Below are 16,278 nucleotides of genomic sequence, written 5' to 3' on the forward strand. Positions count from 1 at the left end.
TTTTAGGAGCTAAAATGAAAAATCATCCATATCCAATTTCAAAATAGTTTCAATTTATGTTAAAATCATTTACGCCTCGAGGGCCTATAACACATAAGTCTATGATGATGAAGAAGAATAAAACTAGTAGAATAATCCAACAAAAGATACCCTAGAACCTCTAGAACCCGAGAACAAATCCAATAAGAAAGGAGAACTCAACAAAATTGAACTTCGAGAATGAATTTGATGAGAAAGATGAGTTCAGAAGGGTTGAACCTCAATAATGAATTTTAGCCTCAATAATGAATTTTAGGAGCAGCATAAACGAGTTGAACCTCGAGAAGTAATGGCCAGATAGGACCAAGAAAGGAGAACTTTATGGCTTATATTTTTTGCCCTAAGTTGAGCTTCAACTAATCAAGTAAACTTAGGGTATGACCTAGAAAAAACCTATAACTTAGGAACCAACTCCTAAGTATGAATAAGACATCGAACTAATTAAATACTACACGCAAACTACTTTCTGAGTATTTTTATACTCATCAATGCTACTTTAATATTTCTAAATGAAGGCTCGATGGAACTTTAAAGCAAAGGTGTGTATGACATGCAAGGCTATACGAGTCAAGGGGTGTGAGTTTGCTTCGACACAAAAATGAAAATGAAGACATTCTAGAAGATAGGTTCGAGAAGGGAAAAAAAAAAAAAAAACGATGCCTCTTTAGCTTTCAACCAATATGGTCAAGATTGAACATTGGAACGTTGCATTCCGCGTTAAAGTATGGATTTGGATAAAGCTTTTCCATGTCATCTCTCCCAAGCATTCATTCATTCACTTAATTATCACTTAATGTCGCCTCGTTTTCCAATCAAAGAATTTATCCCATCAGACCCAACTGATAAACATCAACAAAATTTACTTCAAAATTGGATCTTTATAATCTCTGCAACACTTTTGCCCATTATAAATATTCAAATTCCACACATTTCAACGATAACCTCAATCTCCACCCGCCATTGATTTCATACAACCATGCCTGCAGCAGCACTCGCAGTGGCTCCGGCCGCCGTCGAGTTCGAAGCCAAGATCACTCCGGTGGTTATCGTTTCATGTTTAATGGCCGCCACCGGCGGCCTTATGTTCGGTTACGACATTGGGGTTTCGGGTTAGTAATGAATTTCTTCACTGAAACTAATTTTAATGCCAAAGGGAACATAGATCGGTTAAGCTTCTTTTGTTTGTTTAACAATGTCGGAACAGGGGGAGTGACGTCGATGCCTTCGTTCTTGAAGGAGTTCTTTCCGACAGTGTACGACAGGACCCAAGTACACAAAGGGGGCGACAGTAACTACTGTAAATACGACAATCAAGGATTACAGCTCTTCACCTCTTCTCTCTATCTCGCTGCGTTAACAGCCACGTTTTTCGCTTCTTACACGACCAGAGTTCTCGGTCGGAAAAAGACCATGCTCATCGCCGGGATTTTCTTCATTGTCGGCACGGTTTTAAATGCCTCCGCCGTTAGCCTTCTCATGCTTATTATTGGAAGAATTGCTCTGGGCTGTGGAGTTGGATTTGCCAACCAGGTTTGTTTAACAACTCCGGCAAGCCTCCATTTGTTGTTACAGATTTGAAACAGAGTTTGTTGTTTTTGATGTTGGAAAACCAGGCCGTGCCGTTGTTTCTGTCGGAGATAGCGCCAACGAGGATTCGTGGAGCTTTGAATATACTGTTCCAATTTGATGTCACTGTCGGCATTCTATTAGCAAACCTCATCAATTATGGAACATCCAAGTAAGAACAAAACAAACCCTCTGGTTCAATTATTTCAAATTCGATCAAAACTCTGTTTTTGGTAACATACTCTGTTTTTGGTACAGGATTGAAGGGGGATGGGGATGGCGGCTATCATTGGCACTGGCCGGCGTCCCGGCGGTGTTGCTGACATCTGGAGCAATCATGGTGGATGATACTCCAAATAGTTTGATCGAACGTGGGTATTTGGAGAAAGGGAAATCAGTGCTGAAAAAAATAAGAGGAACGGACAACGTTGAAGCAGAGTACTTGGAAATCGTGGAGGCAAGCCGCATTTCTCAGGAAGTGAAGCATCCCTTCAGGAACTTGTTCATGCGCCAGAATCGCCCGCCGTTGGTGATTGCCATAATGATGCAGATTTTCCAGCAACTCACCGGAATCAACGCCATAATGTTCTATGCACCAGTTCTGTTCAACACGTTGGGGTTCGGCAACGATGCGTCTCTGTATTCCTCTGTTATAACAGGGGCCGTCAATGTCCTGTCTACGTTGGTGTCCATTTATTCAGTGGACAAAGTGGGGCGAAGAATGTTGTTATTAGAAGCTGGGTTTCAAATGTTGGTGTCTCAAACGATTGTCGGCGTGGTGTTGGGGCTTAAACTCCAAGACAACGCCAACCACCTCTCGCATGGAATGGCGATCGTGGTGGTGCTAATGGTGTGCAGTTTCGTGTCGTCTTTCGCGTGGTCTTGGGGGCCGCTTGGATGGTTGATTCCCAGCGAGACTTTTCCATTGGAGACACGATCGGCTGGGCAGAGCGTGACGGTTTGTGTGAATATGATATTTACTTTTGTGATCGCGCAGTCTTTTCTGTCGATGTTGTGCCATTTGAAGTATGGGATCTTCTTGTTCTTTTCTGGTTGGGTGTTGGTGATGTCGCTGTTCGTGACGTTCTTGCTGCCGGAGACGAAGGGTGTTCCGATTGAGGAGATGACGGAGAAAGTATGGAAGCAGCATTGGTTTTGGAAGAGGTTTATCAGCGATGGAGCTGAGGAGATTAAGGATTCAGTATAGGCGTTCATAAACAGAGGATAGTAATTTTCTTTTTGTTGTAGCACTATGTTGTTGTGTTCCTACTCATATTTGTAGGCTCATTTTTAATTTGTCTTTGAGTGTCAAAAAAAAAAAGAAAAAAATTATATATTATTTGAAAAAGAAATTATCGTAGCACTTCGCTTAGCTTTTTTGTCTAGTATGTTCGGTTGGATCCCATGTCAGTTGGAGAGGGATGAAGTATTTCTTACAAGAGTGTGGAAACCTCTATGTGGATGCGTTTTAAAATCGTTAGGCTGATGACAATACGTAATAGAGTAAAACAAACAATATCTCTTAGCGCTGGACTTAGGCTATTATAAATGGTATTAGAGCTCGACATCGAGCGGTGTGCCAGCGAGGACGCTAAGCCCAAAGGGGTGGATCCCACATCGATATGTTTAGGGTTCAGGGTTTTGGGGAACTAAGTATTTGTTATAATGGTGTGGAGGATCACACATAAGTTAAGGAAGTATTACTTTGGAAACTTTTCTAGGCTTCCAAGGGGTGGATCTCACATCGGTTGAGGGAAACGTATAAGGGTGTAGAAACCTCTCCAGGCCTCTAAAGGGGTGGATTCCACATCAGTTGTAGAGGAGAACTAAATATTCTTTATCAGGGTGTGGAGGATCCACGTTTAGTATTAGTTATATGGGTGTGGAGGATCCCACGTCGGTTGGACAAGGGAACTAAGTAAAGGAGTGTGAAAACCTCTCACTAACAGATGTCTTTCATAATCGTAAGGTTGACGACGATACGTAACAGACGAAAGCACACAATATCTATTAGGGATCGGCTTTAGAAGTGCTCGGAGGTGAGTTAGACATGTATAGTTTACTTTAAGGATATTTTCGTTACTTAAGCACTAAAAATATATTTTAGTCACGTATGATATATGGATATATTATTTAATTAGTAATACATTTTAAACGGGTTAATCCTATTTCGATTATCGACCAACTCAACATTAGCCAACTTTTGATTGGGATTTCAAAATATTAGTAACCAATGATGAAATTAAAGTGCAAAACTAAAATAGTACAAAAATTCGATGATAGTTTCATCCGTCTCTTGGAACAGTTTTCCACTCCATTCTTAGCCAATTTACCCCTCAAATTTAGTTCATGCAGAGCTGGAATTTTCCCATTCAATTCCCAGATTTGGTCTATAAAAGTCCACAATCAATCAATCAAATGAAGAACAGCAATCTCCATCCGCCATTGATTCCTTTGAAGCTTCATCAGAGACATAATCAAGAACAGGATGCCTATGGCAGGGTTCCCGGTGGCTACATCCGGCGTCGAGTTCGAGGCCAAGATTACTCCGGTGGTTATCATTTCCTGTTTAATGGCTGCCACCGGCGGCCTCATGTTCGGTTACGACATCGGGGTTTCTGGCAAGTTTTGATCTTTTTAACTCAAACCCTTTTTAATGCCATAGATTAAGCTTCTATTTTGTTGGTTTAACAATGCCGGAACAGGGGGAGTGACGTCGATGCCTTCGTTCTTGAAGGAGTTTTTTCCGACAGTGTACGACAAAACCCAAGAACTCCAAGGGAACGACAGCAACTACTGTAAATACGACAATCAAGGCTTACAGCTCTTCACCTCTTCTCTCTATCTCGCCGCCTTAACAGCCACGTTTTTCGCCTCTTACACGACCAGAGTTCTCGGTCGGAAAAAGACCATGCTCATCGCCGGGATTTTCTTCATTTTCGGAACTATGTTAAACGCCTCCGCCGTCAACCTCCCAATGCTCATTTTTGGAAGAATTTCTCTCGGCTGTGGAGTTGGATTTGCCAACCAGGTTTGTTTAACAACTCCGGCAAGCCTCCATTTGTTGTTACAGATTTGAAACAGAGTTTGTTTTTTCTTGGTGTTGGAAAAACAGGCCGTGCCGTTGTTTCTGTCGGAGATTGCGCCGACGAGGATTCGTGGAGCTTTGAATATACTGTTCCAATTTGATGTCACTGTCGGAATCCTATTTGCAAACCTCATCAATTATGGAACATCCAAGTAAGAACAAAACAGAGATTAAAACAAACCCTCTGTTCCAATTATTTCAAATTCAATAAATACTCTGTTTTTGGTACAGGATTGAAGGGGGATGGGGATGGCGGCTATCATTGGCATTGGCGGGAGTTCCGGCGGGGTTGTTGACATCTGGAGCAATCTTGGTGGATGATACTCCAAATAGTTTGATCGAACGTGGGTATTTGGAACAAGGAAAATCGGTGCTGAAAAAGATCAGAGGTACGGACAACGTCGAGGCAGAGTACTACGAAATCGTGGAGGCAAGCCGCATTTCTCATGAAGTGAAGCATCCTTTCAAGAACCTGTTCATGCGCCAGAATCGTCCACCGTTGGTGATTGCCGTAATGATGCAAATTTTCCAGCAACTGACCGGAATCAACGCGATTATGTTCTATGCACCAGTTCTGTTCAACACGTTGGGGTTCGGCAACGATGCGTCTCTGTATTCCTCTGTTATAACAGGGGCCGTCAATGTCCTGTCTACGTTGGTGTCCATTTATTCAGTGGACAAATTGGGGCGAAGAATGTTGTTAATAGAAGCTGGATTGCAAATGTTTGTGTCTCAGATGATCATCGGAGTGGTGCTGGGGATGAAACTTAAGGACAACTCCAACCACCTCTCGCATGGAATGGCGATCGTGGTGGTGCTAATGGTGTGCATTTTCGTGTCGTCTTTTGCATGGTCTTGGGGGCCGCTTGGATGGTTGATTCCGAGCGAGATATTTCCAATGGAGACACGATCGGCTGGGCAGAGCGTGACGGTTTGTATGAATATGATGTTTACTTTTGTGATCGCGCAGTCTTTTCTGTCAATGTTGTGCCACATGCAGTATGGGATCTTCTTGTTCTTTTCTTGTTGGGTGTTGGTGATGTCGGCGTTCGTGATGTTCTTGGTGCCGGAGACGAAGGGTGTTCCGATCGAGGAAATGACAGAGAAAGTGTGGAGGCAACATTGGTTTTGGAAGAGATTTATGAACGATGAGGCTGGTGGGAGAAGGATTTCTCTTTGATTTCTTCTTTGTTTTCTTCCATATTGGTGTTATAACATCATTTCTATCAAATAAAAAAGTAAAATTTGAGAGTTTAGTGGTATTAAGTAATTGACCAATAAATTTTCATACCTCAAAATCCAATTACAAGGACGGACGAGAGCTAAGAAGCTACAACAAACCTTATACAGTTATATTCAAGTAATGGTGAGCTCCTCAAAGAAAATTCTAGAAGACGTTGTACATCTCTCTTATATGTTATGCAAAATTGAGCTCAAGAAAGAGATGAATTAAATGCACTCTAAGTTGCATTTAATGAACTCCGTTGAATGTATGAAACTAGTCCAAAGATGACTAATAAGCACATTTTATTCATTGCACTATTTAATTATAGTTTAACTATTTGTTTGTAGCTAGTTTTAAATACAGGAGTTAAGGTTATAAGGTAACCGAGGTAGGTTATCATATCCCACTATTAAACTTTTTTTTTTGTTTGATCAGACATCAGATTTTGGAATTAAGAATAGAATTTGTATTTTAGCTTTATTGAGAGATAAATTCTTCTTTGCAAATTTTTGTATTTAGAACTTGCATGCTAGAGTCATTCAAGTGGTATTGATCAAACCTCTTGTGGAGTGTTTCGAATCACAAGTTTAGAAACGAGTTTTCTTTACTCTTGATCTTGATCATCAAGATAATCCATTCTATACTTTCCCTTGGATTGATTCCATATCATTTGGTATCAGAGGTTCGACGTTTTTTTGGGCTCAACTAAAAAATTAGGGTTGGTCGAGTTTAGTAACCAAAAGAACCAATTAAGGTTGCAGCCTAATCTAATTCTAGTTTAGTGGTTCGGCTTCATCCTAGAAGCAACAGATTCTACCTCTAATGACTTCACTATCCCTCATGATTGACGTATGGATCTATTTATTTAGTAATAGTCTTGTCTTTACCTGATAGCACTACTAATACCAGTATTCATTAACGGAGAAGATGAATATTTCGTGGGGTTTAGGGTATTTTGAGGAACTTGGTTGCCTTGGTTATATCTTCTGCACCCTTTCTACTAACTGAAATTGATGTTTCTATAATGTCTTGCGCCTAAAATTTGGAATCTGAATTCGGCACCTTTATATTTTCAGAAAGTCATGTGACATACGATTGCTCTAAATAAAACACACTTAATTTTAGAGTTCTTATGATTGAACCGCCAACCGTAACAACAAAACATAATCCAATTTGAAAGTCCAAACGCATAAAAAATCTAGCACCGAAGGAGTGGGTAAGGTATGAGTATCAAAAACACTTGTTCTAATTGGCCCAACATGGATCATCTTATCCACTTCCAAATTCCCATCACCCACCAAAGAAAAAAGCCCTTCCCCACTCCAAATCTTCTTAATCTTCATTATCCTCCATTCCCAACCCACCATTTCTCATCTCTCCCTCTGTTCTGCTCTGCTCTGCTCTGCTCTGCTCTGCTCCCATGGCGATGGCCGCTCAAGCAACCCTCTTCACCCCATCTCTCACAACCCCCAAATCCACCGCCACCGCCGTCTCCTGGAAGCAATCCCCAACTCTCTCCTTCCTCAACGCCAAGCCCCTCAACCTCGCCTCCTCTTCCCGACTCATCAAAGTCTCCGCCGAGGCCGAGGCCGCAGCTGCAGAAGCTCCAGCCGGATTCTCCCCGCCAGAGCTCGACCCAAGCACCCCTTCCCCAATCTTCGCCGGCAGCACCGGGGGGCTGCTCCGGAAGGCCCAGGTCGAGGAATTCTACGTCATCACATGGGAATCCCCCAAGGAGCAAATCTTCGAAATGCCGACTGGCGGCGCCGCCATCATGCGACAGGGCCCAAATCTGCTGAAATTGGCTAGGAAAGAGCAGTGCTTGGCGCTGGGGACGAGGCTGAGATCCAAGTACAAGATTAAGTACCAATTTTACAGGGTTTTTCCCAACGGAGAAGTACAGTATTTGCATCCCAAAGACGGGGTTTATCCAGAGAAGGTGAATCCAGGCAGGGAAGGAGTGGGGCAGAACTTCAGGTCCATTGGGAAGAATGTCAGCCCCATTGAGGTCAAGTTCACCGGAAAACAAGTGTATGATTTGTAACAAAATTTCCCATTTCTAATGTTCTTATATCATATGAATTATCTTATCAATCCTTGTTATTCTCTCTGTCTTGTTTAGCAAATTCCGATGTATGTTGGATTGTAAATTTGTCGCATGTTTTTTTTTTTTTTTTTTCCCGCTTGATATATGCTTATGATCAATCATTTCCACATTTGTGGTAGAGTTTCATATTTTTGGAGAGAAGATTTGAATTCTCAAAACAAAAACAAAAACAAGTTTGGATACGATTGTACTCTCGAGAAAGTCATCGAGAACGATAACTAGGTTAAGTGGGAGAGAGTGTCACAACCTCACCGAGAGAAAGTAGGTTGTGACCCCACACGTCAAGATAGACAAGGGGATGTTGTGCGCCGAAAGCGGAACAAATGTACTCACAACACCAATGAACGGAATTACACAAAGAGAGACCAAGATATTTACGTGGTTCGGAGAGAAGAAGTTTCCTACATCCACGGGTAGCAACCAATCATTAATAAACTCAAGTGTTACAAGTGAATGTCTCTCTATCACACTACAAAGTCTCTCACCAATATGTCACCCAACAAATACGATGTGACACACTAAACTTTCCCAAATCCCGATATATAATTAAACCGTGATATGACTAAATCTAATTCAAATAACCAAATCAAATCTAATCCAAATAACCCAATCAAATATAATATAAATAACCAAATCAAATCAAAACTTAGGACAATTTACAACAATCTCCACTTTGTCATAACATCTTCAAATCAAATTAAAACTTATGACAATTTACAATAGGTGAGACCCTCAAATGGCGCCCATCTAGCCATACGAGGGCAAAGATTGAGAAGTGTCATGATACAACAGAAGAGGACAGGACATCATTCAGTACACTAAGAGTATACATTGAAGCTAAGTTGAGGCATTACACAAGGTTCGAGAGAACGAGGCGATATGATTGTCGAAAATAAGCTCGTAAAGGATTAGATAGGGCCGTAGACCATAACCTTAAAAGTTGGGATTTCGATATGCAACTTGGGAATTAAATCTCGAATTCCCGTCTCTTCGTTACGAAACTTGTTTGGTTCGAAGACAAATGGTTCCTTTTCTAAATAATATTGAAATAAATATATAAGCTAAAAGCCCCCTTTTTTTCATTACTATTATATTTGTAACTTTAAAGTTCACTAAACAAGCAATAAGAAAACAGAAAGAAAAAACAATACACAAAAAAGAAAGCAAAAAGAAGCCCAGAGGAGAAGGATTTTGTTTAATCTCTAGGCTAACCATGATGGTGGGATTTCTATATTCTCTTATTTAGGGGCCATTTCTTCTTCTTCTTCTTCTTCTTCTTCTTCTTTTCACCTATCAAACTTGGTTCAGCTTGCAGGCTGCTGCAGCTCCATATCCATATATGAACCTCGCCGTTCCTTCCGTGTACACGTGCGTCTCGTTGTCGAGCCTACAGAACTTCTTGTCAAATTCACAAATCAATCACAACATCAACAACCAAAACTATGTCGACCACTTACGACTTCCGAACCGCCTTGCTTAACGTCGAGGCCGATGAGAATGTCTTTCCATCAAAGTACTTGTTCTCCCCTTTGATTCTTTGTTTGATTCTTTGGTCTAAATCATCAGCATTCAGCACAAAAGGAGTGTCTGACGCCTACAACATTCAAAAGTTTAGAGCTTTACTCGAGACCGATCTGAACAGAACATGTTCAAATTATCGTTTTCCCTACTTTTATTCGGTTTTAAACACACCCATGTAACTGAACAACCTCGAGATCGAATCGTTTAGCATGAAAAGTTATCATTTTTCTTACCATAACCCAGCCCCAAGTATCAGCAAAGGAGGGAATATGAGCTGAATAAGGCACCACATCTACAAATTAGAAGCAAAAAACAAGAACAATCCATTAGTTTCAATAAGAAACTTCGCCTAAAACCAATACAAATGATACCCTTGTTTAGCTCACATTTAAAAACTTGCTTCAATGTGTTATAGATGCAAGAAAACACTTCTGTATGGCTGAAAATCCCAGCTGGGCCAGCCTGCATACATTTCCACAAGCATTTCAGCTTCAAATCTCATATAAACTCACTAAGTTCTTTCATTTTTCATCTCCCACAAGTACCTGAGTGATGAATATGCCATCTTGTTTCAATCTAGGCTTCACAGTGTACTCATAGAAGGACTTAGTGTAGAGTTTATAACAAGGACCTCCCTCAATTGGGTCAGCAAGATCGCCGACGATCACGTCGTATTGCTCCGATCGGTTCTCGAGCTCCGCTCTACATTATGGAACTTATTAACAATCATAACACAAGATGAATCGTTAAAACCGCTACTCGAAACCGAACCTGGCATCGTTTATGATAAGTTCAAGTCTTGGATCACTGAAAGCTTCTTTGTTTACTATCAGATATGACTTGCAGAAATCAACAACTTCCTGTTCAATTGTTAATCCATCATGGGGTTAGAGAGATTTTTGGTATTGAGTAATGGAAACGACGAAGAAACCGAAACGAATTCGAACCTCGTCGATATCGCACATCACAACTTTCTCCACTGTCTTGTGTCGGAGTAGCTCTCTTGCTGTGGAGCCTTCACCTCCTCCCATGATGAAGATTGTCCTTGGACTGAGTTCAAAACATTACAAACAGGAAGATTCAATAACATTTTATAGTTTGATTCGGCCCTAGCCCACCGCTAGCAGATATTGTCCTCTTTGGGCTTCCCTTCAAGATTTTAAAACGGCCTGCAAGAGAAAGGTTTCCACACCCTTATAAAGGATGTTTCGTTCTCCTCCCCCACCAATGCCGGATATCACATAGGAAGCATTAAGCTTTGAAATTACTTGGGATGATGGAGAAGTGAAGGATGAACAAGGCATTCATGGTAAATGAACTCATCAGTTTCTGCACTTTGAAGCTTCCCGTCGATCACCAACGCCTTCCCGAACGGCTTCGTGTCGAGTAGCGCGATGTCTTGATACTGGGAAGCGCCAGTATGAAGTATGCTACGAGATAACAATAACAACAACAACAAGAACAGTTGATTACAAAGTATGTCGATTTTGGCAGACAAACAATCTCCAAACTGAAGTTTTTATTGTGTTTTAAGGTTTCTTGTCTGTCTTTTCCAAGACCAATGGATTATTTTATTGAGCTTGACTTGAAGTGGGAACGGAAAAAGTGTTCAACTTTTTAAAGATCCAAATATAAGAACCAACACAGTATATAGTTTAATGATTTTGTCTCACAAACCCCACTTGAAATAATCAAAAAACTAAAATTTTTAGAACATGAAGAACATTAATGAAAATAAACAGAGGATTAAAAAAAAACAGGGCAGGTACCTATTAAGAGCAAACGACCATCTTAGATTCTCTTCGATCTCCTCCTCGTACCAACAGCTCTTGCGATACCCATTTAGGGTATGACCCTTCTCAATGAGTTCATTACCATTGTTAACCAAATTTGCAGAGGAAACATCCGCCATTGTTGGTGCAGAGTGAAGAAACAGAGAGGGAAGAAAAATACAGAGAAGAAGAGAAAGGTTGATGGAGAAGAAAGGAAGGAAGGTGGGGTATTTAAAGAAGAGGATTATGATTTTGATTTGGAAATGAAGAGAGAGAGAGAAAGAGAGAGAAACTAAATCTGATTGGACAAAGGCTTTGGCTATGGAGACTGTTCGAAAAGTAATCTCCAAAAGAAAAGAAAAAAAAATCCTTTTGGATTTTCGTAAAGTTTCAGAGACCAATGTTCGTGATTTTCTAAGGATGATTTGGTCGCGTGGTTCCATTTTTTTCCTCGTCTGTTCTGTCTGTGATATCAAAGAATTTAGGGACAACGAAGAACAGAGTTCAGTTAAATTTGGTAAAGATTCAAACTTTGGAACAAAAAACACCCAATTGATGAAATTATGAAGAACCCAGTGGGTAATTTGGATGAAGGAAGCGAATTGAAGTGTGTTTTTGGTGAGTGGAAGAGGATAAAAGATGATGATTGAGAAGGTGACAATTACCGAAAATCCAGGTTATTCATTTCTTCAAGAATGTGTTTCAAAATGGTGATGAGAGAGAGAGAGAGAGAGAGGGAGATGGGGGAAGAGAGAGAAGGGCGTGCAATGAGAACCATCATAATATTCTCTCTTTGCTCCAAAAGATATGAATGAGAGCGTGCTATGCCAAACGCACTCATGAACATCACCATACAAACATCCAACCCAACATGTAAAAAAAGAAAGAAAAAAAACAATTCAAAACAAACCATAATAAAAACTCCCTTTGTCCCTATTGAGTTCCTTACTTCAATCATCTTCATCTACCACTTGTCGGGATTTTCACGAGATTATTGCGAAAAACGCTTCTTTCTGTCTCGTCACGACCCCTCAAATGCATAGCTCGAACTATGTAACAGCTCAAGCTCACTACTAGCAAATATTGTCCGCTTTGGTCCGTTACGTATCGTCGTCAGCCTTACAGTTTTAAAACACGTTTACTTATAAGGAAATGTTTCATTCACCTCTCCAACTGACGTAGGATCTCACAATTCACCCCTTTATGCCCTAGTGTTCTCGCTAGCACACTACCTGATGTATAACTCTAATACCATTTGTAACAGCCCAAGCCTACCACTAGCAGATATTGTCCGTTCTCACTCGTTACGTATCACCATCAACCTCACAGTTTTAGAACGCGTTTTCTAGGGAGAGGTTTCCACACCCTTATAAGAAATGTTTCGTTCTCCTCTCCAACCAATGTGGGATCGAAACAATGATGCAAGTCACGCATCAGTAAGACATAATAGAATAACTAGTCTCTCCATATCACCGCAACAGTACATGATATCATCCACTTCAAACATGGTTCCACCTGATAATTTCACTTAAAAATTTTGTTCTAACCATGGTTTCTTTTAACGGGTTTCTCTATGTTTAATCGATGTGAAACTATACGAGCATTTCGAGTAGGACGTGCGAATAGTGGATGGATGGATGGAGGTGGGTGGGTGGCATTGGTGGAGTGATGTGGTAGTGTTATGGCCAACATGTTTATAAGCACAACAAAAAGGAGAAANTAGTCTCTCCATATCACCGCAACAGTACATGATATCATCCACTTTAAGCATGGTTCCACCCGATAATTTCACTTAAAAATTTTGTTCTAACCATGGTTTCTTTTAACGGGTTTCTCTATGTTTAATCGATGTGAAACTATACGAGCGTTTCGAGTAGGACGTACAAATAGTGGATGGATGGATGGAGGTGGGTGGGTGGCATTGGTGGAGTGATGTGGTAGTGTTATGGCCAACATGTTTATAAGCACAACAAAAAGGAAAAAAAAAAATCATCCCTTTGTGGGGTGATGATTTGATTCACCCACCTCTTGTTTGGGAAAGCTATGATAACCTCAAAGCCCTACAAGACTCCTCAAAAACCAACCTCTTGTCTCTCTATCTATCCACATTCTTCAATTAATATGCATTTTTCATGGTTGGGTGACCTGTAAAGTTCATCACTTGGCCTTTGCTCCAAGTGATTTTGCTCATCATTCAACATCATGCCTTAGAATCTTAATTATAAGCATGCTCCCATTGCAAATTATGGGTGCTGTTCTTCTCCAACAGTCTCAATTTTCTTCATTTATCATTCCTTTTTTATTTTCCTAGTGTATTTAATAGAAATCCCGTGTAGTTCTTCGTGATTCTTCAAAATTTTAAATTGGGTATCTGAGATTCGAGCCGTATAAACAAAGTTTAGTAATATAATCCATGTTAGATGATAAAGATCACGTTTTTATAATGATTCACGAACCAATATTAGTAGAAGGATGTAGCGAAAGCATAATAGCATTTTGCTTCCTTATGGTTCAAACTTTGTAACTCTTTTTCTAATGTTTCCAAAATTAGAATGGGTTTAAGCAAAGTGCTTTTAGTATAATAAAACTACTTTCTAAAATTTGAATGATGAAGCATAGACAAATGTAAATTGGTTTGAAGGCTTTGTTACTTGTTCTTTATTAACACGTTCACTAGTAGATATTGTCTGTTTTGGCCCGTTACATATAAAAAAACGCATCAATTAGAGAGAGTTTCCGTACCCTTATAAGGAATTCTTTGTTTTCTTCTCCCACAAATGTGGGATCTCACAAATGTTGGTCCACCACTTGGTATCTAGCTTTGATACCACTGTAACAGTCCAAGCCTACCATGGGCAGTTATTGTCCGCTTTTGCCTGTTACATATCGTCGTTAGCCTCACAGTTTTAAAATGTTTATGTTTGGGAGAGGTTTTCACATCTTTATCAGGAATGCTTCGTTCCCCTTTCCAACCGGTGTGGGATCTCACAAATTGACTCGGTCTAGTCACTCAATTTATGTTACAATTTCATTATCGAAGGGCCTAATAAGTTTGAATTTGTATAAAACGATAAGTAATTAATGTTTACTTTATATTCTAAACCTAACCTAGACCAAGCAAATACCACTCTGTTTATAGTAACCATGGCATGGAAAAGTCAAAGGATAAGGGTTAATTAGTACTTAAATTAACAAATTGTTGTATTAAATTTGAACACTTTGATTAACTCTAGTGACTAATTTTCCTTGTTTCCTTATTTGATTTGCTTACCAATGTACTTCCACTAGTTATGTTCTTCGTTTTTGGGGAACAATATGACTTTTCTTTTGGACAAGGTTATTTTAGTCACTTGTTAATTGGAATTATGGAACAAAGAACAAATTTTTTAGAGAAAAAAACCCATTTTTACACCTTAAATTCATAAGATTTTGATGTTAATTCAGACTATAATTATATAAAATTTGATATTATTGAAATTCGTTTGTTATTGAGCATACGTAGTCCAAGCCAATGACGACCTAAATTTTACTTGATCGACTTACTAGAACGTGAACGTAAATATCAGTTGTGACACTCAACACCCTACGACTTCTTGACAGTGACAATGGTTATGGGTGGCGTGCAGAGTCTCTACATGAACAATATGGTGCTGCCATGGAGTTGTAAGTTGGCGATGTAATTATTCACTGAGATGTTGTAAGTTGTAACTTGTCTGTCAAGCCCATTTTAAATTGTAACGCTTCCTTGATCAATGGTATTAGAGGCCACTAGCCAGCCCTTGAAACGGACAATAGAATCATCATGATGAAACATGGTGTAAGATACTCATTTACAACGAGTAACACTCATATTGGGTGTTCCGGGCACAAGAGACTGCGTACTTGTTCTTGAAGGACATATTGTCCACTTCGGCCTCGTTATGTATTGTTGTCAGTCTCAGTTTTAAAACGTATTTGTTAAGAGGAAGTTCACACACTGGAATGTTTCATTCTCCTCTCCAACTGATGTGAGATCTCATAATCCACTTTTTTTGGGGTCCCAACGTCCTCACTAACACACTGCTCGTTGACTGACTCTAATATCATTTGCAACAGCTTAAGCTTACAACTAGCAGATATTGTCTATTTTGGCCGATTACGTATCACCGTCTGCATCACAGTTTTAAAACACATCTGTTATGGAGAGGTTTTCCACACCCTTGTAAGGATGTTTTGTTCTCCTCTTCAACAGATGTGGGATCTCACAATCCACTCCCCTTAGGATCCGAGCGTCATCACTGACACACCGCTCGGTGTCTGACTCTAATATCATTTGCAACAGCTCAAGCCTACAACTAGCAGATATTGTGTGCTTTGGCCCATTACGTATTGCTATCAGCCTCACAGTTTTAAAACGCGTCTGTTATGGAGAGGTTTTCCACACCCTTATAAGAAATGTTTCGTTCTCCTCTCCAACCAACGTGGAATCTCAAAATCCACTCTCCTTAAAAGGCCGAAGGTCATTGCTAGCACACTGCTCGACATCTGACTCTAATACTATTTATAATAGCTCACCGCTAACATGAAATGGGTCGAAGGAATGAGGTGAGAGTGAGGTGATGATGGGGCTTAGGCCAAGGTTAAGAGGATGGACTGAAACAATGGGCTTTAGAGAAGACAGCTTCATGAGCCATGGGCTTGACCCTCCAAATCACTCACTTTTGGGGGACAGCCTCCATGTTGATGTGTCCATATTCCTTCAAACAAAAACCAAACACTCCAACACTACAACTACTAAACTCCAAACAAAACCTCTGCAACTCAAACTCTAATGCCTTGTCCTCATCCAAACCCTAATTTTGCGGACCCCATTTATATTTCTACTAAAAAAACACACAAATTCACTGCCACCATTAGATTCCAAGCAAAAAACGGCACTGGTTTTTGGCGATGTCATATCTTTTGGATCAATAGAACACAA

General features: G+C 40.2%; 4 protein-coding genes across 5 annotated transcripts; 3 read left to right on the forward strand and 1 right to left on the reverse strand.

The window, feature by feature from the left end:
• The first annotated feature begins 810 nt into the window (after positions 1–810).
• On the forward strand, positions 811–4,041 carry LOC111800001 (sugar transport protein MST4-like). Of its 2 annotated transcripts, XM_023683571.1 has the most exons (5): positions 949–1,148; positions 1,244–1,569; positions 1,653–1,777; positions 1,864–2,832; positions 3,952–4,041. In XM_023683571.1, the coding sequence occupies exons 1-4, from the start codon at positions 1,016–1,018 to the stop codon at positions 2,810–2,812; spliced, it is 1,533 nt and encodes a 510-aa protein (XP_023539339.1). In that variant the 5' UTR covers positions 949–1,015; the 3' UTR covers positions 2,813–2,832; positions 3,952–4,041. The 2 variants fall into 2 exon arrangements, with proteins under 2 accessions (XP_023539338.1, XP_023539339.1); XM_023683570.1 differs by lacking the exon at positions 3,952–4,041 and having other exon boundaries at positions 811–1,148; positions 1,864–2,928.
• A 33-nt stretch (positions 4,042–4,074) lies between these two features.
• On the forward strand, positions 4,075–5,949 carry LOC111800002 (sugar transport protein 13-like). The gene is made up of 4 exons (XM_023683572.1): positions 4,075–4,226; positions 4,311–4,636; positions 4,721–4,845; positions 4,925–5,949. The coding sequence occupies exons 1-4, from the start codon at positions 4,094–4,096 to the stop codon at positions 5,871–5,873; spliced, it is 1,533 nt and encodes a 510-aa protein (XP_023539340.1). The 5' UTR covers positions 4,075–4,093; the 3' UTR covers positions 5,874–5,949.
• A 1,311-nt stretch (positions 5,950–7,260) lies between these two features.
• On the forward strand, positions 7,261–8,077 carry LOC111800005 (photosystem I reaction center subunit II, chloroplastic-like). Its single transcript, XM_023683574.1, has one exon. The coding sequence runs from the start codon at positions 7,339–7,341 to the stop codon at positions 7,960–7,962; it is 624 nt and encodes a 207-aa protein (XP_023539342.1). The 5' UTR covers positions 7,261–7,338; the 3' UTR covers positions 7,963–8,077.
• Positions 8,078–9,068: 991 nt separating this feature from the next.
• LOC111800003 (thermospermine synthase ACAULIS5-like) lies at positions 9,069–11,540 on the reverse strand. Its single transcript, XM_023683573.1, has 9 exons — positions 11,316–11,540; positions 10,815–10,976; positions 10,494–10,596; positions 10,318–10,406; positions 10,092–10,248; positions 9,933–10,008; positions 9,780–9,838; positions 9,483–9,619; positions 9,069–9,412 (listed from the first exon to the last, which is right to left on the reverse strand). The coding sequence occupies exons 1-9, from the start codon at positions 11,456–11,458 to the stop codon at positions 9,319–9,321; spliced, it is 1,020 nt and encodes a 339-aa protein (XP_023539341.1). The 5' UTR covers positions 11,459–11,540; the 3' UTR covers positions 9,069–9,318.
• Between the last annotated feature and the right edge of the window lie 4,738 nt (positions 11,541–16,278).

The sequence above is a fragment of the Cucurbita pepo genome, chromosome LG08 (genome assembly GCF_002806865.2).
Source record: "Cucurbita pepo subsp. pepo cultivar mu-cu-16 chromosome LG08, ASM280686v2, whole genome shotgun sequence".
In the NCBI taxonomy this organism is placed as follows: Eukaryota; Viridiplantae; Streptophyta; class Magnoliopsida; order Cucurbitales; family Cucurbitaceae; genus Cucurbita; species Cucurbita pepo.